Raw genomic sequence first — 26,364 nt, 5'->3', positions numbered from 1 at the left:
ATGATTAGCCGGCCCTTGACGCATATCAAAATGTTTGCCGAGGTAGGAGATGATTTCTTCGATCAGAGACTTGTTGTTGCTGGCTACAAGGCCGTCGTCCACCCAGATGGCTACGGACACAAACTCTTCTTCGTGATGACGTATGTACAAACATGGATCAGCGTTGCTTAAGCGTAGTCCGAATTTTCTGAGAAAGGTATCAAAGGTGGCATTCCATACTCTCGACGCCTATCTAAGCCCGTAGAGACACTTGTGTAGACGGCAGACTGATGTTTTTTGGCCGGCGATGATGAATCCTTCCAGCTGTTGGAGATAAATCTCCTGGTCCAGCTCTCCATAGAGAAAGGCAGTTTTTATGTCTAACTGTGACATATCTAGATTTTGTCCGGCGACGAAAGATAGAATTATTCTCAATGTGTCGTATTTTACCACAGGCGAGAACGTTTCCCCGTAGTCAATTCCGGAACGTTGTGAGAATCCTTTTGCCACCAGCCTCGCTTTGTATCAAGGGCTTGATCCGCGTGCTCCCGGCTTGATCTTAAAGACCCAACGGGATTTTATGGCTGTGCGTCTAGGAGGCAATTCTGAGATCGACCATGTTTTTTTTTCAGTATAAGCGAGTTTTACTCATCTTTGATGGCTGTTTCCCATTGAGAAGCGTCGGCTGATTGCATGGCATCTGTGAAGCTGTCCGGTTCGTATAGCTCTTCGGTCATGGTGGACTGCATGGACTCTCATTGGCGCTTCGTTATGCGTATCCGCAATGGATATGGTGAGACGCGTACAGGTGTATTGGGAGCTGGTTGTACCACCACTGGTGGATTAGATGCTGTTGGATTGATTGGTGGTAGAGATGTTTCTGGTTGATTATCCGTTGAGGTGGAGACATCAGGTACGGAAGTGGGAATGTCGGATGATTCAAGCTGGACATCTGGTGTAGGTAATTCAGTCGGATTTGATGGCTCGAATTGGATGTCCGGGTTGGACTTTTCAGTTTCCCTCTCAATTTGAGAAGTGGTTGAAGGCTGTAATGGAGATTGTTCAAAGAAGAATGAATTAGTTGGTTCTGACGAAGAAAAAGGGTTGTCATTAATTTGTTCGTAGAAGATCACGTCTCTACTAATCTTTATTTTTCTTTCAGTGGGGCTCCAACGGTGATAGGCTTTTTGACTGGTTGCGTAGCCGACAATCTGGCTTTCTGTGACAGGTGCATTGATGTCTTGAAGTTGATTGGCAATAGTTTCAATCTCGGTAATATGATGCATCACATCATGTTCGGGATGAAAGCGATACTCAAAGAATCTCTGTTCAAGTGCGTGTTGATTGTCAGCAGCATTCTTCAAGTGTTGGGTTGAAATACGTAGCCACATCTCATGTGCTGTATTGTAGTTTACCAAGGAACGTTGTTGAGCAATTTCAATCGTCGCAATGAAATAACTGCGTGCAAGAAGATCTTTTTCAAGCCATGTGGCCCTGGCAGCAGTGTTGGTAACTACTCCTTCGGCATTCTTTGTCTCAACAGGGAGTATTTCTTCTCCAGTGACTAACTTTACCAAGTCGTGCTGTTGGAATAAGATCCAACAGCCCAATTTCCATGTTAGTAGATTTTGGCCGTTAAACTTGGCAATATTACTGACATTTCGCATGGTGGTCATCTTGTCTTTCAGAGGTTGAAGCAACTGAGCCCATAACCTATTGATTTTAACAAGGAAATTTTTTATTTCTTGTGATGCGAGGCTTCTCGTATGTGAATACGAGGAATACATGATATCACACAACTGTAATACATAATACAACTGGTGTACATATTTTATAATTACCTTGCGGATAAGCACCACAGCACACAAGATAGAAAACAGAGAAATGGAATTCACAAGTCTAATTCTAGGCTGCTGATAAATCAGGCTACACGCTGTCAGAAAGAACGCAGAACAGTGAAATTATGTCTGCTACGCGCCTGGCTAGAGAAGAGTGCCTGCCGATCAGGGGCAGAGTTCAGGCTCCACTCGTTCTTTTTCCAACACCATCTAGGGTGAGACGGAAGAACGTGTTTAAAATCAACAAATACAAGTATATTTGATTCTGTTTTAATGTAGAAGAATAAACTCATAATATTACAGTGTATTCACATGGAATACAATTATATTTGATTCTTTTTCCAGGTAGAAGAATAAACTCAGTGTATTCACATTGAATACAAGTTTATTTGATCCTGTTTACATATAGAAGGAAAAACTCATTCTCTCACAGTGTATTCACATTGAATACAAGTATATTTGATTATGTTTACATTAGATGTATAAACTCATAATATCACAGTGTATTATCATTGAATACAGGTATATTTGATTCTGTTTCCATGAAGAATTAAAAACTCATAATATCACAGTGTATTCACATTAACAAGCAATCCACCACTCAAGTGCACCAAATTCATGGACCCCGTTTTTTTTCTTATTCCGCTATGGGATGTAAAATTCTAAAAAAAATACAGGCCTATCCATTTTTTTACTCCGGATTTGCCTGTTTTTTCAGAATTCTAAAATTCCCTGCCGTTCGGGAGATATTTCATGTTTAAACACCTCCCTCGCGCTCCTGGAGGATTACTACCGAAGCTACGATTTCTTGGCCTTCACTTTAGACCGAGGGACATGCTGTAGGCCCTCTCATATAGTCTAACGGCCCATATTTATCATTGCGATTAAACAATCGATATGTTCTGTCCTAATAACTCGATCATCATGTTTGTTATTTATTTGTGAAAGATGGACGCTAAGTCCATCCAAGATTTTGATTTTGATTCGGTAGTAATCCGCCAGGAGCGCGAGGGAGGTGTTAAAAAAATGGCTGCTAGGCTGGGTGGGAAACCGGCCAAATGAGCCCTTTACTCATGGGGTCACAGTGTATTCACTTTGAATAAACGTATATTTGATTCCGTTTAGATGTTTAAGTGAAAATTCATAATATAACTGTGTATTGACATTGAATACAAGTATGTTTGATTCTGTTTACGTGTAAAAGTATAAACTCATAATATCATAGTGTTTTCACATTGAATACAAGTATATTTGATCCTGTTTACATATAGAAGTAAAAACTAATGGTGTCACAGTTTATTCACATTGAATACAAGTATATTGGATTATTTTTACATCTAGAAGTGTAAACTCATTATATCACAGTGTATACCCATTGAATACCAGTAGATTCACATTGAATAAAGGTATATGTGATCCTGTTTACATATTAAAGTAAAAACTCATGGTATAACAGTGTATTTACATTAAATACAAGTATATTTGATCCCGTTTACATGTAGAAGTTAAAATTGTTAATATAACAGTGTATTTACATTGAATAAGAGTCAATTTTACATGTAGATGTATTAACTCATAATATAAGTGTGTGTTAATATTTAATGCAAGTATATTCACATTGAATACAGGTTTATTTTATCCTGTATACATAAAGAAGGAAAAACTCATTGTATCACAGTGTATTCAAATTGAATACAAGTATATTTTATTCTGTTTACATAAAGAAGGAAAAACTCATTGTATCACAGTGTATTCAAATTGAATACAAGTATATTTTATTCTGTTTACATGTAGTAGTATAAACTATAAAATCACAGTGTATTCACATTGAATACAAGTATATCTGATTCTGTTTACATGTAGAAGTGTAAATTCATAAAATAACAATGTATTTACATTGAATACAAGTATATTTGATCCTGTTTACATTAAGAAGTAAAAACTCAGGGTATCATAGTGTATTCACATTGAATACAGGTATATTTGATCCAGTATACCTATAGAAGTAAAAACTCATGGTGTCACAGTGTATTCACACTGAATACAAGTATATTTGATCTTGTTTACATATAGAAGTATCAACTCATAATATCACAGTGTATTTACATTGAATACGAGCATGATTTTCATGTCCGCAAAGTGCTATATCGAATATAATTGGTGTATAAGCAGTATCAATACTTTTGCATTGAAACAGGATCATATATACGTGTTTTCAAGATGAATATACCGATATATAATGATTTTCATGTGCAGAAAGTGCTATTTTGAAAATATCTGGTGTAGTAGCAATATCAATATTTTTGCATTAAAACACGATTAAATATACGTGTTTTTTAGATGAATATACCGATATATTGTCGCACCCACTTCTTGATGCGGCACTTTCTTTAATGGGACACGGGGGTTTTCTTAAAAGACAGTGTATTCGGTGAGACGAGCACGAAACGTATACACTGACAAGGGGAAGTACGAACTGCGAGAGCGGATGCTAGTAGGCCTGGCTTTTTATACGCAAGGCCTACTAGATGACGCGGGAAGTAAAACCTATTGTGATGGTCAAGCAGATTGCCTGGTTGACCCCTTTTGGGCCAAGGTGACACATCACGGAAGAGAAAGCGTGAGCTATCCCCCTCCGTGCTACGTCCCTTCCTAGCCATTAACACGTGGATGTCCGACCTGCTGGTTAATCGGACATACACGTGTCATTATTGCTTTGCGTATGCCTGGCCCGTTGCTAGGCCAGACCTACCCGTGACAGGTCCCCCCTCTTGAAGGCAGGCGACCCGACTGCAAGTACGTCATTATCCTGCTCAACTATCCTACGTAAAGCTACAGTAATTTAACTGCTACAACTACAGTTTGCAAAGCGAGAACACTATTAATGGGAGGGTAACATAATTAATAAATCCACAAACGTTGATCTGCAATTGCCGACTGTTATGGCGACAACATCGTATTTTCTTCTGGCTCTTGTTTGGACATAGGACCAATCTCGTAGCAGTTATTATCCATTTTTTCATGGTACTCCAATTTCGTTTTTAATTGTTGTGTGTGGTATCCTATGAATAGGATAATCATGGTAAGCGTCACTAGTCCTAGCGCTAGTTCGTAAGGGTATCTTTGCGTTTCCATTCCTTTCTCAGTTTCAGCTTTTTGTAATAGTTGCCGGATTTGTTGCCCCGTCATTTCTGATGACAACCTGGTTTTGTCGTTATGCCGTAGCATTCCACTTATCAAATTCAGCTCGGTTTTGTTTTTTGTTGGTAGCTCAAATACTGCCGCCATTTTTTCTAGTGTCACGTTTGCATAGCCACTTCTTATTGTGGGGGCTTGTAATGGTTTCGTCGTGAATTCCATTTGACCTTCCAGGCTTGCGGGCAATATCCAGTCTTCTGTTCGGGCTGTACATCCTGGAGGAATTTCGAGAATGCCAGTTGCTGGTAATTGCAGCGTTCGCGGTGTTTGTTTCTCCATAGTAGGGGGCACGAAAAAACCACCTCGTGTGATGCTGCTGCTGAAAAAGCCCAACGGTTTTTTCCTAAATATGCTACCTCTGGTCCTTTCCACTCCATAAATTGGGTTTGACATTGCATTGTTGTTCGTTCTTGATCATCTAAAAACAAAGCCATTGCACAAGATGTACGTGCCCCTCGTTTACTGAGACCTTTATGGAAATTGCACAATTGCTTGTCCAATGCTCGGCATTTTTTAATGTCTTCTGCCGAAAGTTCCATGAAAGTTTCCAAATCCGCCGATACCGCTAGGAAATCTGGAAGATTCTTGAACTGGATGCCATGCGTTCCATTATCTGTTGCTTTTGGTAGTCGAATAAGTCCGTATAGGCTGTACTGTTGGGAGTGATCGTAAATCGGGATTTCGATGAAGAGTCGGAACTTTTCGTTAACCACTGCTACGGATACCCTTGCTTCCCTGTAGGTAACCCATAGTTCTTCCGTTGGGACTGCCCATCCAAGGGGAAGCTTTGCGTTCATTGCTTCTAACACTGCTGCGAGTTCTGCCGGCGGGAAGATTTGAGGTGCTAGGTGTCCACTGGCAAAAAGGGCCAACCCTACGTCAAAGGCATCCGCCAACTGATGTAACCATAACAATACATTGCTTATAGAGTCGAACGCTGTATCCAGGTGTGTTAGATATTGTAAATAACTCCACACTGCCACTTCATGCTGTTGCATGGTATTCAATATTTCTTGTGTTACTGTTTTTAGCGCTTCTGTTTGCGCTTGCAAATCTTGTATTATTAATGTGTTCATCCGAATTTCCCACAGAGATTCGTTCACTACTGTTGCCTGTTTATCCAGTAAATGCACGATTTCTAGGTCCCTCCGTGTCAGCCCAGCTACTTGTGTGCTAAGTTCCGTTAGATCTGCTTGAGTTGATACCCCAAACAGCCATTTTAACACCATACCTCCTCCGTCTATGATAGCTCGTTTAGGACGGGATACTCCTTCAATGGCCGCTCGAAAGGTAGTTAACCGTTTCTTTGAGACTTCTAGATCACGGGAGAAGAGTTTTAACTTGTGTTCAATTTTTTCCGCTGTCATGAAACTTGTTGTATCCCGCCACGAATTCACCGAGTCACTTTTCATGAAGTTGCTTCCATCTTTTTGATGACGAGCCGCTACCTCGACATATTCTTGAAGTTTGTTTTCCAACACTGTTACGGCTGCTTCTGCCGGACTTAAGTCCAGATCAGTGATTATTGTCCATGTTGATTCACTAAATACGACTCCCGGTTTTTCTTGGAACAGCACTGTATCTCGAATGAGCACTGCATCAGTGGAAGTCGGAGCTGTTATCGCGAGCACACATAAGAGGTATGGGAGTACTAGTGCCAAGTAATTCGGTCGGTTTCTTCTCCTAGGTGGTAGGTCTGTGACCGCTCCCCTATTATTTCGAAAAATTTTATCCACCGGACTGCTTTCTCTGTTTTCTACTGGATCATTCTTGTTTTCTTGATCTTGTGTACTTATGTCCCCGACACTTTCTGTTCTCGTTTCCGCAGAAGTTGTGAGCGTGTTTTCTTTCTCGATGTTGCCTTTGTTGACCTGAGACTGATTGTTTTCCTGTGATTTGATTGTCTCTAGATTCTCACTTTGCATCCTCTCTTTTACTGTTTTTTCTGTCTGTAGTGTGGGTTGTGGGTTTATGTCTTCTTCTGATATTAGTTCATGAAACAATTTCATTCGTACTACATGAACGATGTCTGATGCGCCTTTGCCCGACCGTGGTTTAATTTCGTAATTTACTGGAGTTGTTTGTCGGATCACCACGTATGGTCCTAACCAACGGTGCAATAATTTTTCCGATCGTCCTACTTTTCTTACTGGTTTGTAGATTAATACCAAATCTCCTGGTTGAAAGTGCTTTTCACGATGATGAGCGTCATATCGTATTTTCTGTTTGTTTTGTGCGTTGTCCATGCGTAGCTGAACAATTTCTCTAGCTGTTTGAATGTCTGCCAATATTTTATCCGCATAACCGAGTTGCGTAATTTCTTCGGAAAGTTGAGGATTAGCCGTTGCTCCTAGCTCTAGATCTATTGGGAAAATTGGTTCGCGGCCGTACAGTAGGAAGAATGGTGAATATCCCGTTGATTCTTGGCGAGCCGTGTTATACGCAAAACAAACGTATTGTAACGTTTCGTCCCAATCTTTTTGGTCTGCACTTACGTACATAGATAGCATCATGGCCAGCGTATGGTTTATCCTTTCCACTTGCCCATTTGCTTGGGGGTGGTAGCTTGATGTAGTCTTGTGGTTGGTGTTCATTTGCTGCATCAAACTTTGCGTTATCCCTGCTAAAAAACATTTTCCTCTATCCGTGATTATTTGTTCTGGTGCTCCATGTCGAAGGATGATTTGGTGTAGCAGAAATTCTGCCACCTCTTCCGCTTTCCCCGAGGGCATTGCTTTTAGTTCAACCCATTTTGTCAAATAGTCAACTGCTACTATTATCATTTTGTTTCCTTTGTTTGAGTTTGGAAATGGCCCTAAGAGATCTATTCCCACTTTCTCGAATGGCCTTTCCACTTTTATACATTGGAGTAGTCCTGCTGGCTTGTCCGGAATTCCTTTTCGTCCTTGGCAGCTAGGACACGTTTGCACATAGTTAGTTACGTCGGTTTCCATTCGCTTCCAGTAATACCGATTCGAGATTTTCACCAACGTACGCTGGATTCCTAGGTGGCCTGCTATGATGTCATCGTGGAAACTCTTGAGAATTTTTTCTCTGTATTCTGGTGGTACGCAAAGTCGAAAATATATCTTTCCGTTATTATTTTTATATCGGTACAGTTGATTGTTTTGTAAACAGTATCGTCCTTTGGCAGTATTTCCTTTTTCTAGGTGATCAATTATTGCTTTCCACTCTTTGACTTTTTTCTGTTTTTCTTTTAATTCATTTGAAATTTCTTTTCCTTCTAACTGTTCTGCCGTTTCTGACAGCATCCTTATCTGCAGGCACCGATCCTCTTCGGTGTCCTCGTAGCCAGGGAGGGGATGGCGAGACAAACAATCTGCATTATTATGGAGTTTTCCGCTGCGATATTTTATTTGGATGTCGTATTCCTGTAATGACAAGCTCCAACGTGCTAGCCGACCTGCTAAATCCTTTTTGGTCAATAACCAACATAGGGCTTCATGATCTGTCGTGATGTTGATTTGACATCCCCACACGTAACATCTAAATTTTGTTAGGCTCCATATCAGTGCTAGACATTCTTTTTCCGTTATGGAATAATTTTTTTCTGAGTCTGACAATAAACGACTCGCGTATGCCAGTGGGTGTTCTACCCCTCTTTCTTTTGAGCCAACACCGCTCCAATCCCATAGCCGCAGGCATCTGGAATAATTTCCATTGGTAGTGCATAATCTGGGTGTGCTAACACGGGGGCTGTTAGCAAAGCGGTTTTTAATTCCCCGAAACTGTCTTTTTGATCCTTTCCCCAAACGAACAAAGTATCTTGTTTGATAAGGAGAGTAAGTGGTTTGGCAATTTTCGCGAAGTTCTTTATGTGCTTTCTGTAGTAAGAACACAACCCCAGAAAACTTTGAACCCTTTTCACCTTCTCTGCCGTAGTTTTTCCTTCTTCACACGACGGGAAGTTTTTTACTGCCAATAATTTTTCTGGGTCTGGCCCAATTCCATCTTTAGTTATAATATGGCCCAACACTTTAAGGGTAGTTTCGGCAAACTGGCATTTCTTCAACTTTAGCCTTAGTCCAGCTTTCAGCAAACAATCTAACACCCATCGTAACCGTTTTAAATGGCCTGCGAATGTTTTAGAATAGACCACGATATCGTCTAGATACACGAGGCACGATGTCCATCGAAGCCCTCCAAGAACTATATCCATGGTTCGTTGGAATGTGCTGGGTCCATTTGTGAGACCAAATGGCATCACTTTAAATTGGTAGAGACCATCTGTCGTAACAAATGCCGTCTTTTGTCGATCTTCTTTCTTCATTGAGATCTGATGATATCCTGCTTGTAGATCCATTATTGAAAAGTAGTTAGAGCCTTCCAACTTGCTTAACACATCGCTGATTCTTGGTAATGGATACACATCACGTACTGTTACTGCATTAAGTCCACGATAGTCGACACAAAATCGCCATGTTCCATCTTTTTCTTAATTAGCACTACAGGTGCACCCCACGGGCTATCTGACACTTCTATGATATCCTTTTTCAAAAAATCTTCCACTTGTTCTTCGATTATTTGTCTTGCTTTCCATGCACTGGCATATGGTTGACGATGCACTGGTTTTGTGCCCGGTGTGATCTCGATGTTGTGTTCGGCGACGAGACACTTTCCCAACTCCTTCCCTTCTGTTGCAAAACATTGTATGTATTCCAGGAGTAACGATGTGAGTTGTTCACGCTGTTCTTTTGTTACTCCTTTAGCGATCTGATCGTTTAACTCGGGAACTATCGATGCCTCTTCTGGATCCATGGCCTTTGCTTCTTTTTCTGTAATATTGTGGGCGCTGCTTGTTCCCTCGCCCGACTCGTCTTCCGAATATGTTTGCACTGTTCCAAGCGTCACTCCTTCATGTAGCCAAACGGATTTGGGTGAAAAATTGGTAATTGGAATTGTCCCGCTCTCTGCTGATACTAATGCATTTCCAACTGACAACGATTTTGAAGCCAATAGTTTTACTGATGGTTGCACTATTATACTCCCAGACGTCACATGCGTAGGCACTGTGGGTACGTGGATTATGGACAACGGGGGGATGTATAGTCCTTGAGCTGTAGTTAGTTTAGATGATGTTGGGGCTAATTTTTCCACTTCTTGAGCGTAAATCGCATTCAACGGCAAATCTCCCATCGTTAACAATGTTTCTGAGTCGGTGTAATCAATTTGGATTCGTCGAAATTGTTTCAGGAAATCATTGCCTAATAACAGGTCCATTTCTTCCATCTGCATTACCACGGCTATTCCTTCCGCTCTTTTATTTCTATGTTGTACAGTGATGTATGCTGCACCCAACGGTTCTGCTTTACTACCATTTGCCATCAGTATGTTGGGTCCTTTCCACGGTTGTATGATAAATGCTGTTGCTGCCAATAATTTTGGAGAAATTACTGATATCGCGGCGCCTGTATCTACTATGGCCATGACCTGTGTCGTTCCACATGTCACCCATTCCTTTATCAATTTTGACATGCCTAATACTAATAACGGTGCCCCTTGTTGTTCCTCTAGGGTACGATTTTGTTGTGTTTGTGAAACCATTAGATTGTTCACTGGCCATTGACGTTGATTTGTTTTAGGTCCTCCTCCCTGTTGTTTGTTTGTTCTAAAGTTGTACGATTCGGGGTTCGCAAAACAGTAGCGTGCAATATGTCCTCCTTTGGCGCAGAAGTTACATACTGGTTTCCCATTCAACGTGCGATTTACTCGTTCCGAAGACCCCCAGCTCACTTGCTTTGCTTGAGGCTTTCCTTTCTGCCATTGTTGTTGTTTGAGTTCCTGAACCGATTCTTGGAGCTCTTTTAGCATCCTCTCCATGTCGCTGGTATTCCGTTGAATTGGAGGTGTGTTATTTCCACCTGCTGCCCGAACAAACGCCACTTGAGTCGTTCCATCCTGTGAATTGTTTAGCGGAAGTACTGCCTCCGACCAAGCTCGACGATTTGCGAGCATTGTCGCTTCCGAATGTATTTTCACTAATTCCAAAAATTTCGAACAGGAGGCTGGTCGCAACGGATAAATTTTTTCGAGTAATGATGGGCGTAATCCCCTGTAGAGATGTTCCAGCTGTTGTGCCTGTGTCATCTTGGGATCTACCACGTGACACATGTGAAGTATGTCGTAATAATAAGTCGTGGTATCTTCTTCTATTCCTTGAATCCGTTGACGCAACCGTGCCTCTTGCACCATCAAGAAATTATTTTGCTGAAATTCTTGCAAGAATTGGGTGCGTAACCCTATAGCTGCAGGTAGGTCTGGTTGTCCGGCCACTGGATTGGGACGTATGGGTAGATCTTCCCATTGGTTAGCAATGTTCGTAAACAGATACCATTTTCTAGCTGTCCCTTCTAAATACATCACAAAGTTTTTATGCATTTCATTGTTTCCCCATCGGTTGTATCTTGCTGTTAACTCGAAACGGTCCAACCATTCGGAAGCATTATCCCCTGGATCTGCTTTGAACATCGGTGGTGAAATGAATTTCTGAACTGCTGCCGCCATGGTGAGGTTTGCTGCTATTCCTCCGCTAAGTTGATTGTTTTCTATTGCCGGTGTTGTCCTGTGTTGATTTTCCGTTAATTGATTGAAAACCAAAGGTTGATGTGGCCTTAATTCAGTTGTCGCTGAACTTTGAGTTTGATTCTGATATAAATGGGGATGTAACCTTCTACTTGGCTCTCTCGGGCAACTTGGTTCACGCGGGTTCAGCCACTTTCGCATTCACAACAAATTTTCACTGAATCACTAATAACACTTCTAATGGCTTGCCACTGTTACAATATTCTATCTGCTTTCCCCCTCTTTGCGTCACTCTCAGATCTTTACGACCGACAAAATCGCTTTTAAACAGCTGCTCCAAAAAGTTGTCTTCCTAGACCAAAAATACCGCTATCCTATAAATTTTGCCTATATGGCTTCCACAAACTGGTGCAAAAATACCCTCCAAAAAAAATGTTTCTAAATACCTTCCGTGGTAGCGTTATAAAAATACACCGGCAATCAACAAAAACAGCTTCAACAAGCCCCACCGGAGACAAGAATTCAGTTGTCCACCAGATTTCCAATTTTCTCAAAAAAGTTTCACTCCTATCAAATACTTATTCACTCCACACAAAAAAAAAACAAACCCCAAACTACAAATGTTTCCCCAATTTTCAAGCTCGCAGTACTCTAGAGTACAGAAAGAATACAATAATCAATGTTTCTCCAAACTCCGCGAGTTGTCGTTTGTGGCTCCGTGTACAAACAATTTAAGGTTTTAAGACCAGTTTGTTTAATGCCGCTTGTGGCAGAGCCCCTAGACAAACTACACCCCTCGCATAAGTTTAAAAAAAAATAGTCAAATTGTTTTACCTTTGCTGTTACCCTGCTTCTCCACCACTTGTCGCACCCACTTCTTGATGCGGCACTTTCTTTAATGGGACACGGGGGTTTTCTTAAAAGACAGTGTATTCGGTGAGACGAGCACGAAACGTATACACTGACAAGGGGAAGTACGAACTGCGAGAGCGGATGCTAGTAGGCCTGGCTTTTTATACGCAAGGCCTACTAGATGACGCGGGAAGTAAAACCTATTGTGATGGTCAAGCAGATTGCCTGGTTGACCCCTTTTTGGGCCAAGGTGACACATCACGGAAGAGAAAGCGTGAGCTATCCCCCTCCGTGCTACGTCCCTTCCTAGCCATTAACACGTGGATGTCCGACCTGCTGGTTAATCGGACATACACGTGTCATTATTGCTTTGCGTATGCCTGGCCCGTTGCTAGGCCAGACCTACCCGTGACAATATAATGAATTTCAAGTGCGCAATGTGCTTAATCTAATTTATCAGTTTTTAAAGCAGTATGAATACTTTTGCATTGAAACAAGATCAAATGTACTTGTTTTTAAGATGAATATACCGATATATCAAGATTTTCATGTGCGCAAGGTGCTATATCGAATATAACGGGTGTATAAGCAGTATCTATACATTTTTATTGAAACAGGATTAAATATACGTGTTTTCAAAATGAATATACTGATATATCTCGAATTTCAAGTGCGCAATATGCTAAATTTAATATACCATTTCAAAAAGCACTGTCAATACTTTTGCATTGAAACAGGATCAAATATAAGTGTTTTCAAGATGAATATACCAATATGACATGAATTTCAAGTGCGCAATGTGCTAAATCTAATATACCAGTTCTAAAAGCACTATTAATACTTTTGAATTAAAACAGGATTTAATATACGTGTTTTCAAGATAAATATACCGAAATTTCATGATTTTCATGTGCGCAAAGTGCTATATCGAATATTACAGGTGAATAAGCAGTATCAATACTTTTGCATTGAAACAGGATCCAATATACGTGTTTTCAAGATAAATATACCGATATATCATGATTTTCATGTGCAGAAAGTGCTATTTTGAAAATATCTGGTGTAGTAGCAGTATCAATACTTTTGCATTAAAACACGATCAAATATACAAGTTTTCAAGATGAATATACCGATATATAATGAATTTCAAGTGCGCAATGTGTTTAACTAATATATCAGTTATTAAAACAGTATGAATACTTTTGCATTGAAACAGGATCAAATGTACTTGTTTTCAAGATGAATATACCGATATATCAAGATTTTATTGTGCGCAAGGTGCTATATCGAAAATAACGGGTGTATAAGCAGTATCTATACTTTTTTATTATAACAGGATTAAATATACGTGTTTTCAAAATGAATATAATGATATATCACAAATTCCAAGTGCGAAATGTGCTAAATCTAATATACCAGTTCAAAAAGCACTATGAATACTTTTGCATTGAAACAGGATCAAATATATGTGTTTTCAAGATTAATTTACCAATATAACATGAATTTCAAGTGCGCAATGTGCTAAATCTAATATACCAGTTCTAAAAGCACTATTAATATTTTGGAATTGAAACAGGATTAAATATACAGTCATGCGTGCAAGTTTCTTTAGCAGGCAAATGGGTCTATATCCTTTCATTTTGTTTGGATGGAAAGGATGGTATGGTGCCTACCATACCCTCGTTTTCTTTCCATACTTCTCTTCCTCTACGTTTCAGTTAATTTTCCTACTTTTAATGTTGCACCTTTTTCGCGGGTTGCAAAGAAAGAGAAATAGGAATAGCAAAAAGGGGTACGGTAGCCATCAAACTATCCCCTCCATCAAAAAGAAATAGAAGGATATAGACCCATTTGCCTGCTAAAGAAACTTCCACGCATGACTGTACGTGTTTTCAAGATGAATATACCAATATAACATAAATTTCAGGTGCGCTGTGTGGTAAATCTAATATTCCAGTTCTAAAACCACTATTAATACTTTTGAATTGAAACAGGATTAAATATACGTGTTTTCAAGATGAATATACCGAAATATCAAGATTTTGATGTGCGCAAAGTGCTATATCGAATATAACAGGTGTATAAGCAGTATCTATACTTTTGCGTTGAAACAGGATCAAATATACATGTTTTCAAAATGAATATACAGATATATCATGAATTTTAAGTGTGTAATGTTCTAAATTTAATATACCAGTTCTAAAAGCACTATCAATACTTTTGGCAGAAGTCTCGGTTCACCGACAAGGAAGATAAGAGATGCAGCTCTGTTCTGTGCCAAACATTACCGTAACCCTTATTTAAAATTTGTTTTTTTTTCCAACTACGTAACTATTGTGATTTTACTTTTATGTAGACAAAAACTAATATAAGCTGAATAATGTGCTATTTTTGCTGTAAATGGTTTCATTCGAAGTAGGAATAAATCTACAATCTTTACTTTTCAGTTGTAATGAATCTTCTTTGTTCGACACAGGTGTGTTGGTGTCAAAATAATCAATCCAGGCCAGGATCAACCTTACAAGTGCAGGAGTTGCCAAAGTCATTCAAAGCGCCCTTGCCGTCTTAAATTTGCAAGAAAAGATATCCTGTTTCTTTTCTGGTCATTATGATGCTCAAGCGCTTGTGTATTTGTTCTGTTTTATTTTTATTGCATTCCGATTAAAAAATTTGTGAAACTCAGATTGAAGAACTGAAGGACGCGTAGTTAAATTGCGTGTTTGTCATTATCGTGATACTCTGCCTGTACCCGTAGATTACTTTTCCGTATTTTTTAAACTGCCTCTCAATTTTATAATGTTCGGAAACTGAGAGTTAAAGAAATGAAAAACGCGAATTCCAAAATACAGACATTTTAAAATTCTTTCTGACTACTGTTTATTTACTGCCTCAAGTGTTTCGGTTTTGCCTTGAATTCTAAAAGGGTTATAGGGGTATAGTACGTGAATCTATGAAGTAATATTAATTATTCAAATCTCCCCCCTAGTTACCAAGAGTGGTTCAATTCGGCTGTGATTGGCTGAAACTTTATATAAGTATAAGTCATATTTATTATTCATATTTATTATATATTTATATAAGTATAAGTATAAGTCATCGGCTATGCTGATGACACAACCCTCATTTCAATGCATAAAGTTTTGGAAATTACAGTCCAAAACCTACAAAAAATGAGCGACACAGTTTATCAAAGCTGTTCAGATATCTTATTAGAAATCAACCCCCTAAAGTCCGTTTTTATGATCTTTGCCAAAACCTAAGCCGAAGGAAACCACAACGTAAAAATCAATAACGTTGCCGTTCGGCCTTCTTTAAATGTCAAATTTGTAGGTTTTGAATTGGATACAAAACTAAAATGGACAAAACATATCGAGGAAAAATGCAGAGAAACACAAAGAATAATTCATAATTTGAAATATTGTTTGAGACGCAAATGGGGACTGAACACTAACACACTAAAAACTTTATACAAATCAATCATTTTACCCAAGTTACTTTACGGCTGCACCGTTTGGTGCAGGGCCACAAGTGAAAAATCGTGTTTAAGCAAACTTAGAAAAGTTTAGAGAGAAATGCTTCTATCAGTTACGCGATCATTTAAATCTGTCCCTACGTCTTCTTTACTTGTGATATCTAGTCTGCTACCTATCCATCTTAAAATTCTCGAAATGTCTGCCCATCGTCTTATTTCATGCTACGCAAGCTCTTTCTCCCCGTCGTCCTTAAAAACCATCGAGTCTGTTTTCGATAGCTGCGACCTCAGTACTCCAGTCGATCAGCACAGGAGATTCTTCTCATCTGAATTTCCCCCATAAGCTACCAAACACCAGATTTAGAAGTTGTGTCCCTGGACAACCAAGAACTTCAACTCCTGTCGGTAAAAGAAAATAGCATGATCTGGACAAGCGCGATGAAGTCAAAAACTGGAGTTGGGATCGCAATAGTCTGCTGCACAACAAGTGCCGTAGTGCAGTGCCAACAAGCCAAATTACCTGATCATCTCACCATCGATCAAGCTCATTCACAGGCGCTCAATCTGGCACTTCGCTACTCCAAAATCGTTAGACTTAAATTCTACAGCTGAGACATAATCAGCGATTCAAAAACGGCCCTTAAAGCAACTATATCAGCGAGGAAACCGACAAGCACTGACAGTGCTAACCGGGTGCTGCTACTGCAAAACCAAGGCTACACGAAATTGTTGTTGATATCAAAGCAAAACTCAAAAGGGATGTCCCTGGCAAGCCAAAAAGCAAAGATGGCAATAAGTCAACTATCAACAGCATCCTCGACAGGATTCCCGTACTCGTCAGCACTACTGCATCACAACATTTCGTCCTCAGTACAAGCAAACTGGAACAAAGAATAGGTTGATGGAGTGCAGGGCAAGATAACAAGAGATTTCTTCCCGACTGTCAAAGACGCTGCTGTACTAAAAAATGCCTACATACACCACCAAATCACACAGGTGGTTACAGGCCACCATAAATTGAATCACCAACTTCAAATTATTAAGAAAATTCCGTCCCCGATGTGTAACTGCAAAGAAGAAGAGGAAACAATTGAGCATTACATCTGCAGATGCAAAACTTATGAGAGCCAGCAGATATCACTTATTAAGGCCTGCAATGGGATGAATATCAAATACCCTCCGCCATTAGCTACCTTCACCAAAGAAAAGGAGTTGTGGAAAGAGCTATTTGACTTCGTGAAATTTACAACGCGCCTATGTTCAGCAAGCGAAACTGACCCGCATGGTTCCCTTTATAACATCCCAACCTCTAACGTAGTATAACTTTTCGCTCTCGCAAACACCTAATCAGACGTATCTTTAATTTTTCCTGAATCTCTTCCAACCAACATTATATAATTCCAACTCCACATCAAATGTCTTTAAAACTACAACGGTATGCAAACAGAAACCCGACCTCAGAACGCTATTGCATCGCCCTTCCCCAAACTATCGCAGTGCCATTCCCCTAAATTTTACTCTCTTTCCTAAATTGATTGACACACCGAACCTGCATAGTTCCTGTTCACACGTTGAAACTCCAATGTAAAAGCTGTCCTTGTAAACTAGTTTTTCTATCTCCTTTTGTTTATGTAATGTAAACTTGTGAGTACAGTAGAGCAAAGGCAACACTCAAATTTGAGTAAAAGCCTAATAAAGAAAAAAAAGGGGGAAGTATAAGATGCACGATTAAACGACGATCATGAATAACACAAAGTTTTTGCGAATATTCAAACAAAAACGGCCAAACGACTATTCTAAACTTGTGATTATTTTTATCCCCTTCCCATTTCTAAAATTAAGCAAAAATTTATAAGTTGAATAATGGCTATGCTCTTGATTGATTTTAAATCAATAAAAATAAAATAAAGTAATAAAACAAACATTTTATAGTTACTTTAGCTTGAATAAAAAAGATAATTAATGAAAATACTAATTTTTTTTAACATAAGACAAAGCTATGTTCTAAGAAAAAGTTTAGACAAGCATCACGTCGCTTCTATTTGCAAATTATTTAACAAATTTATTTCTACAACTTGATTGCAAATATATAAAAATAAATAATTAAATGAAATGAATATTTTGAAATAAAATTTGTAAAATTGAGAATTAAATGACAGCTTGTCTTCATTTATTCCAAAATTACCCTATCAACACGATTGGCAAAAAACTCTCAAACTTTTATCAACAATTTAAAATTGTTAAATTTCGTTTATTATCTATAAAATTAATTTATAATAAAACAATATTATAAATAAATTTGGTAAAATAAACAATTGTGAATTGTACAATTAAGAAAAAATTTCACTACTGTTCCTAAAAATCCTTTTTGCTAATTATTAACAGTCGGTATTTTATTACTGGACACCTCTCACTTGGATAACACCGTCTTGCAACTGAAAACACCTCAAACCCAGCGTGATGAAATCAATTGTTCAATGCAGCAACAATGTAAGGTCTATATCAATAAAAAAATTATAATTTTATTTTTCTTAAGCCAACCCTTTTTCTGTTACTTTGGGAAAAATCAAGACAAACCTGTGTCTTAATTTTAAAACCATACGTTGGAATTCCAAGTGCGCAAAGTGCTAAATCTAATATAAGTTCTAAAAGCAGTATCAATACTTTTGCATTGAAACAGGATCAAATATACGTGTTATCAAGATGAATATACAGCTATATCTTGAATTTCAAATGCGCAATGAGCCAAATCTAATATACCAGTTCGAAATGCACTATCAATACTTTTGCGTTGAAACAGGATCAAATATACGTGCTTTCAAGATGAATATACTAATATATCAAGATTTTTATGTGCGCAAACTGCTATATCGAATATAACTGGTGTATTAGCAGTATCTATTCTTTTGCATTAAAACAGGATCAAATATACGTGTTTTCAAGAAAATATAACGATATATCATGAATTTCAATTGTGCAATGTGCTAAATCTAATATACCAGTTCTAAAAGCACTATCAATACTTTTGAATTGAAACCTGATCAAATATACGTGTTTTCAAAACAAAAAAACCTATATATTGTTACACTTGGGGGTGATGTGTATTAGGACGTCCACACTTTAGTACGTCAAGTAAGAACATTACATTCAAGAACCACTACATCGCCTATTTATGGTAGGGGAACAGCAAGGTTGAATCATCGAGTGCTTTCGCCCTTGCTGTTTCTACGAACAATCGAGATAACCCATATGACTTATTACTGAGCAAGGCCGGTTGTACGAGTACCTCCGCCCTTGCTGGTTTCTACGAAAGAAGAAGATACCCTTAACCATTTACTACAAAGCAAGGCCGAACATTGAGTACATTCGCCCTTGCTTGTTTCCCTGATGCGTTAGAGAAGGTGTAAACGTCCTGTGTTGCTAACGCAACATTCAGACAAAGCAAGGTCAAATGTACTCGTACATTTGCCCTTGCTTGTTTCCAAGAAGGAGATGAGTGTGGGGTGTGTCTCACGCGTATGTCACGTGATCTCCACGTGACAATATCTTGAATTTCAAATGCGCAATGTGCTAAATCGAATATACCAGTACTAAAAGCGCCATCAATACTTTTGCATTGAAACAGGATCAAATATACATACTTTCAAGATGAATATACCGAAATATCAAGATTTTCATGTGCTCAAAGTCCTTTATCGAATATATCTGAAATATAAGCAGTATCAATACTTTTGTATTGAAACAGGATGAAAATACGTGTTTTCAAGAAGAATATACCGATATATCATGAATTTCAAGTGCGCAATGTGCCAAATCTAATAAACCAGTTCTAAAAGCACTATCAATATTTTTGCATTGAAAAAGCATCAAATATACGTGTTTTCAAGATTAATATACCGATATATCATGAATTTCAAGTGCTCAATGTGCTATATCGAATATAACTGGTGTATAAGAAGTCTCAATACTTTTGTATTGAAACCGGATCAAATATACGGATTTTCAAGATGAATATACCGATATATCATGAATTTCAAATGCGCAGTGTGCTAGATCTAATAGACCAGTTCTAAAAACACTACCAGTATTTTTGCATTGAAACAGGACCAAATATACGTGTTTTTAAGATGAATATACCGATATATCATAAATTTCAAGTGCGCAAAATGTTACATCGATTATAACTGGTATATAAGCAGTATATAAACTTTTGCATTGGAACAGTATCAAATAAACGTGTTTTCAAGATGAATATACCGATATAACATGAATTTCAAGTGCGCAATGTGCTAAATCTAATATACCAGTTCTAAATGCACTATCAATACTTTTTCATTAAAACAGTATCAAATATACGTGTTTTCAAGAAAAATATACCGATATATCATGAATTTCAAGTGCGCAATGTGCTAAATCTAATATACCAGTTCTTAAAGCACTATCAATACTTTTGCGTTGAAATAGGATCAAATATACGTGTTTTTAAGATGAATATAACGATATATCATGATTTGCATGTGCGCAAACTGCTATGTCGAATATTATTGATTTATAAGCAGTATCAATACTGTTGCATTGAAACAGGATCAAATATACGTGTTTTAAAAATGAATATACCGATATATCATGAATTTCAAATGCGCAATGTGCTAAATCTAATATACCAGTTCTAAAAGCAATATCAACACTTTTGTTTTGAAACTGGATCAAATTAACGTGTTTTGAAGATGAATATACCGATATATCATGATTTTCATGTGCGGAAAGTCGATGTCGGCTTCGTCTGCTTGCCTAATGTTGTACACCTTTTATTCTCCTCTTTTAGTGAAAACTTTTATTATTTCTTGATTTTACAAAAGTACATCAAGATATGGGTGTGACCTTGAATATCTGGTCAATGCGATAAGCACAATCTCGAGGTACAGTATCTTGCACAAAAAGGTGAACACCGATTTATTTTGAAACAGCCATCTGTGGGTAGAAAATATTAATAGTTTACCTTTTTAAGGAGAGGTAGGGCGGTTTTGTGCGCAAAATAATCATAAGGCGGGTTGGGTAATATTAGTCCAGACACTTTTTTTTGCCCTAGGTATTAAATATCTGGAAAAAAGTGTAGACTGTATTATCGGTAGACTCCTCCACCCCCCCCCTTCCCCCTCCCCTCGGCTAAGTAGAACCATTTTTACAATACAAAATAGAGACTTTTCCCTACTCATTATTGTCATTATCGGGTCGGGTAATCGGTTAATATATGGAAACACCAAATTATTTTTATCATTATGCTAGCTGTCTATTAGAAAATTGTTAGTGGCTTATTGGATACATTTCCGTGCAACTCGGAAGATCCGCGTTCAAACCTTGTTTGCGTTAATGGTTTTCAGCGCAGAACTATTATTTATTTCCGTGTAAATAGGGCCAAAAGTAGGCCGACTAACAAAAAGAGAAAGATCCCAAGTATCACGCAAATCAATCAGGAGTCATATAAAATCAAGATCGCAGATCAAATCGGCCATTATCTGCTCATGGATCTGCCCGACATCTCAAAGGAAGGTATAGATAAAAAAATTTTACAGTTGACATCAATAATTGCAGATTGTGCGACAGCTTGCATGATTTGCCTCCATCCAAAGCCAAAGTCAAAATTAGCCCCTTGGTGATCCCTGGAACTGACCATGTTACGCAGCAAAACGAGAAGACCTCTCAAAACTTGGACGTCAATTAAACACCCAATCGACACCGAGTAGGGTGTCGAGCCCGGTAATCTAGTGTGAAGAGAGAGTATCAACTAGCAGAGAGAAGCGCCAAATCTAATTCATGGAAGTTATTCGTCCAAGAAACACTGAACAAGGACCTCCACAAAGCACTGAAAGAGATCTCTTCCAAAGAAAACCCGCCTAGTCGGCCGTTCGACTTTGAGATCAACGGCTCAATTTGCTCTGACCCAGCTGATATTCTCAGTAATTTTGCTGACTACTTGTTCCAAAAGAATAAGCCACCGCGTTAATCCAAACCCCTTCGGCTGAAGAATCCGCAGTCATCTCAAACCATGAAATTATCTCAGCAGCCGAAGCCATAAAGAAGAAATCAGCTCCTGGAATGGACTGTCTCACTCTCCAGCTAGTTCTCCTATGTTTGAACTCCTTGGTGGGCCCTCTAGCAACTATTTTTAATTGCTGCTTAAAAATCACCTAGTTTCCAGCTCCTTGGAAAACGGCAAGAGTCAGTGTTATCAAGAAGCAGAACAAGCATAGCTACTACGATGTCAATAGCCATCGTCCTATCAGCGTAACCAGCTGTCTCAGTAAAATCTTGGAGAAGATCTCACCAAACAGACTGAAACAACTTGCACAAACCGGAAACTGGATAAGTTCAAATCAACATGGCTTTCAGGTGAAAAAGTCAACAGAGACCGCTTTGCACACGTTATTATCAGAAATCGAGAATGGATTTGAGGGGAAAGCAACAACGGCATCTGCTTTTATCGACATCAAAAGCGCCTTCGACACAACATGGCCCCCAGCCATCCTCTGTGCTCTAATATCTCGAAAATGCCCAGCTTATCTTGTTAAATTGATTCATAGCTTACGGTCGAGCAGAACAGCAACTCTCACCTCAGGACACACCACTGTCTCTGTAAAGCCGAGCATAGGTTGCCCTCAAGACAGTCTCCTGTCGCCTTTTTTCTGAAATATTCTGATAGACGATACCATCAGACTTCAATTCCCGTTCCACTCATCCATGTTGGCCTTTGCTGACGATCTGACACTCTCCGCTCAGAACAAAGATCCAACAATCGCTACGAGAAACCTACAAGCCATGGTCATCCTGGTCCAAGAATCCTTGACAAGACTGAAGCTGGAAATCAACGCCTTGAAGACGATCCTGGTCGTTTTTTCGAAAAAATCCATGTCATCACTCAGCCTATCCATCAGTGTGAACGGAGTCACAGTAACTCCTTCGCCCAGCACCCGTCTTCTCGGCCTTACACTGGACTCAAAACTACAATGGTTTAAACATGTTGAAGAAAAGGAGCTGAATTCAAAGAAGATTTTTCATATGGTTCGAAGATTCGTCGGCAAAACTTGGGGTCTTTCGCAGCACAGAATCAAGACTATCTACACATCCTTAGTTGAATCCTCTCTCCTATACTGCTGTTCCGTCTGGGCGTACGTCTTGCGCACAAAACGAGGCTGCAAGAAGATAAGAGCTATTGAAAAGCAATTCAATATTCTCAAAACAAAAGCCTTCCGGACGGCGGACGCTGGAGCCCTCTCAATTCTGGCGGGATCCTACCCCATTGACTACCGCATCTTGGAAATCGCCATGAAACGCCTTTATCTCTCCTACACCCCATCGTCTCAACCCTTTTCGCCCACAACGAAGAAAATTGTCATCTGTCATCAAAAATCTGTAATTTTCCCGCTTCAGCGAAATCACACCCCACCTTTCGCCCAAATCGCTCGTTCATATTCCTGATCCACCCCCTATGTACATATTTTAATCCCATTTCTGCATTACCAAAGCCTTCAGTCATTAAATCTCGTATTAAAAATAATTTTTTTTGTAAATTGGGAAAAGAGTGGAAAGCTGCCGAGTCAGGCCTAATAACGAAAAGCTTTTTTCCCAGCCCCAAATGTTTCCTCAGTCTTAAATCTCTCAGCCTTCCACACCAAGTTATCCAAATTTTCACCGGCCATTCCTTACTCAACTCACACCAACACAGATTTAAATTAAGGATAGTCCTAATTGTCCCTGCTCAGGAAATGCGGAGACCAGTGAGCATTTTTTATTCACCTGTCCACTTTTTACCACTCAAAGGAAACCGCTCGAGCAGGTCTGCCGCTGCACTTCACAGCTATGGCCCCACCCCTCTATTTATTTCATGAACACCACCATGTTTTCAAAGAATAATCCCGTATATTATTTGTACAAAAATACTCGAAAGAGCGTCCCACTCCAATAGTCCTTAAATATTTCCTCTTCACTTTGTTATGTAAAGAGTGTATATATATATTTTTTTAACTCTCGCGCTTGCTCCTATCAATCCGGCAACGGTTGATACTGCGATGCCTAAAGACACCACCCTTCAAATGGCATAAAATCAACCTATATATGTACATAAAACTGCACGGGTAGAAGGAAACCCTCAACTATGAGTTCTCCCAAAATAAAAATAAAAAAAAGGGGTGGAAAGTGCTATATCGAATAAAACTGGTGTATAAGCAGTATCAATACTTTTGCATTGAAACAGGATCAAATATACGTGTTTTCAAGATGAATATAACGATATATCATGATTTTTAAGTGCGCAAAGTGCTATATCGAATATAACTGGTGTCCCCCATAACACAAGGCAGTCCGTCGGATGTCCGACAGATGTCGGGGTCAGATGTTGAGTACATCTTTTTTTATATCCTCTGGACAGCCCGATATCCGATTTGGATGTCCTATGGATGTAATTTTTTTTGGTTTTGACCGCCCTCAACAGCGCCGTCGGACATTCTAAGGATATCCGACGGGCTTTCATTTGGCTATAAATATGACATGTATTGGACCTCTAATCTTGAAAAAATATTAGGCTATATCAGGATTCGAACTCGGGTCTCCAGCAACACAGTCGAATATTATTCCACTGTGCCAATCTATAGATATACAAATTATCATTTTCGAACAATACAATCGAATTGTTGTAAATAATTTCGATAACAAATCACATACAGGATTTTTAAGAAGTTAAGATGATGTCGAACTTAGGTTAAACCAGAAGTGTATAAATTGAAATTAAACAATTTATGCTATATATTTTTTGAATTTTAAACTTCAGCATGATTTATTAAGTTTAAAGTAGTTTTTTTATTATTTGAAATTAAAATCCTATCATAAGTATACTTGGTTTGAATATTATTAGATGCCGAATAATATTTATTTTCTGTTAGTTAATTTCCAATGGCTTGGTTCCCGTAAGCTAAACGGAAAGCCTGTGCAAACAAACTCACGACTTACATATATTAATTAATAAATATTAATTTTTTGTAATAAATTAAAAAATAAACCATCCGGCAAATAGATAATTACTCCTTTATTTTTTCAATTTTTCGTATTAAATGCTGGACTTTAAATAAAAATACGTTCAAGGGAAAAATTTTAACACGGTTAAGTTTTCCCCTTTTGGAAACAAAGAAATTTTGACAATTAATAATGAAAGTTAGTGATCGGCCCCAATTAGATCTAATCGAGTTAACCACCCCGCACCGATAAAGTGCATTCGGGGTTGAATTGAGGTGCCACTTTTTCAACCGGGGCGGTGCGGGGAAAAATTAAGGTTAACCGGTTGCCCCAAAGCAATAAAAAAAAATGCCGTTCTTTCGGTTTCAGAGTAAAAATCGGGGCAAGCGGGTAGAACGAGCTATTATCGGGGTTGTTATCGGATAGATCGGGTGAAACAGTCAATCGATAATGTTTTTTGCATTGATGAATCGATTGATTGCAATCCAATTGATTGCAAACCCCAATTGAATTCGGGGAGAAGAATTTTCCACCATGAGCCACGCCTCGATGGCCTGAAATGAGAAACCCGATTTTCAAAAAAGCGCCCCGATTGGCTTGAGGCCTATCTTTAAATGAAATAATTGAAATTCTTCTTGGCTGTTGGAAGGAGGTCCGTAGAATACAATTTTCGCACATCCATTGCACTTCCAAGGTGACTAGCCGACGAACATCCCTGGAACTACCCATTGAGTACATAGATATCTGCCGTCGGACATCCGACGGCAGAAATGTGCTATATGGGGTATAAGCAGTATCAATACTTTTTCACTGAAACAGGATCAAATATACTTTTTTTTTTTTTTTTTTTTTTTTTTTTTTTTTTTTTTTTTTTTTTTTTTTTTTTTTTTTTTTTTTTTTTTTTTTTTTTTTTTTTTTTTTTTTTTTTTTTTTTTTTTTTTTTTTTTTTTTTTTTTTTTGGGGAAAAAAAAAAAAAAAAAAAGGGGGTAAAAAAAATTTCCCTCCCCCCAAAAAAAAAAAAAAGGTTTATTTTCCTTTTAAAAAAACTTCCAACCGTGTTTTCAAGATGAATATACCAATATATCATCAATTTCAAGTGCGCAATGTGCTAAATCTAACATACCAGTTCTAAAATCACTATCAATACTATTGAATTGAAATAAGATCAAATATACCCGGGTAGGAATTTTATCTTGGTCCAATGTTGTTGCCGATACAGAATCGGCCATTGGTTCAGGATCAGAATATCACATCGGCCCGGGTTATTTCCAACTTAAGTCGCCAAACCTTGTCCATTTATGCTATGCCAATATTACACATGTATTTTAGTAGAACACCGGCGAGCAGTGTTGATCCGGGATAAATTTATCAATAGTGGCATAACAGAAATGGACAAAGTTTGGCGACTCAAGTTGGAAATGACCCGGGCCGATGCGCGATTTCGATTTGCAGCCAATAATGGCGCAAAACAACAAT

General features: G+C 38.6%; 1 protein-coding gene across 1 annotated transcript; it reads right to left on the bottom strand.

The window, feature by feature from the left end:
* Nucleotides 1-488: 488 nt before the first annotated feature.
* Nucleotides 489-1,670, bottom strand: LOC116918511. Its single transcript, XM_032924231.2, has one exon. It carries the CDS (start codon nt 1,653-1,655, stop codon nt 735-737), a length of 921 nt encoding a protein of 306 aa, XP_032780122.2. The 5' UTR covers nt 1,656-1,670; the 3' UTR covers nt 489-734.
* Nucleotides 1,671-26,364: the final 24,694 nt, after the last annotated feature.

Source organism: Daphnia magna, linkage group LG10 (genome assembly GCF_020631705.1).
Source record: "Daphnia magna isolate NIES linkage group LG10, ASM2063170v1.1, whole genome shotgun sequence".
NCBI lineage: Eukaryota > Metazoa > Arthropoda > Branchiopoda > Diplostraca > Daphniidae > Daphnia > Daphnia magna.
This window is presented reverse-complemented; position numbering and strand designations above follow the sequence as displayed.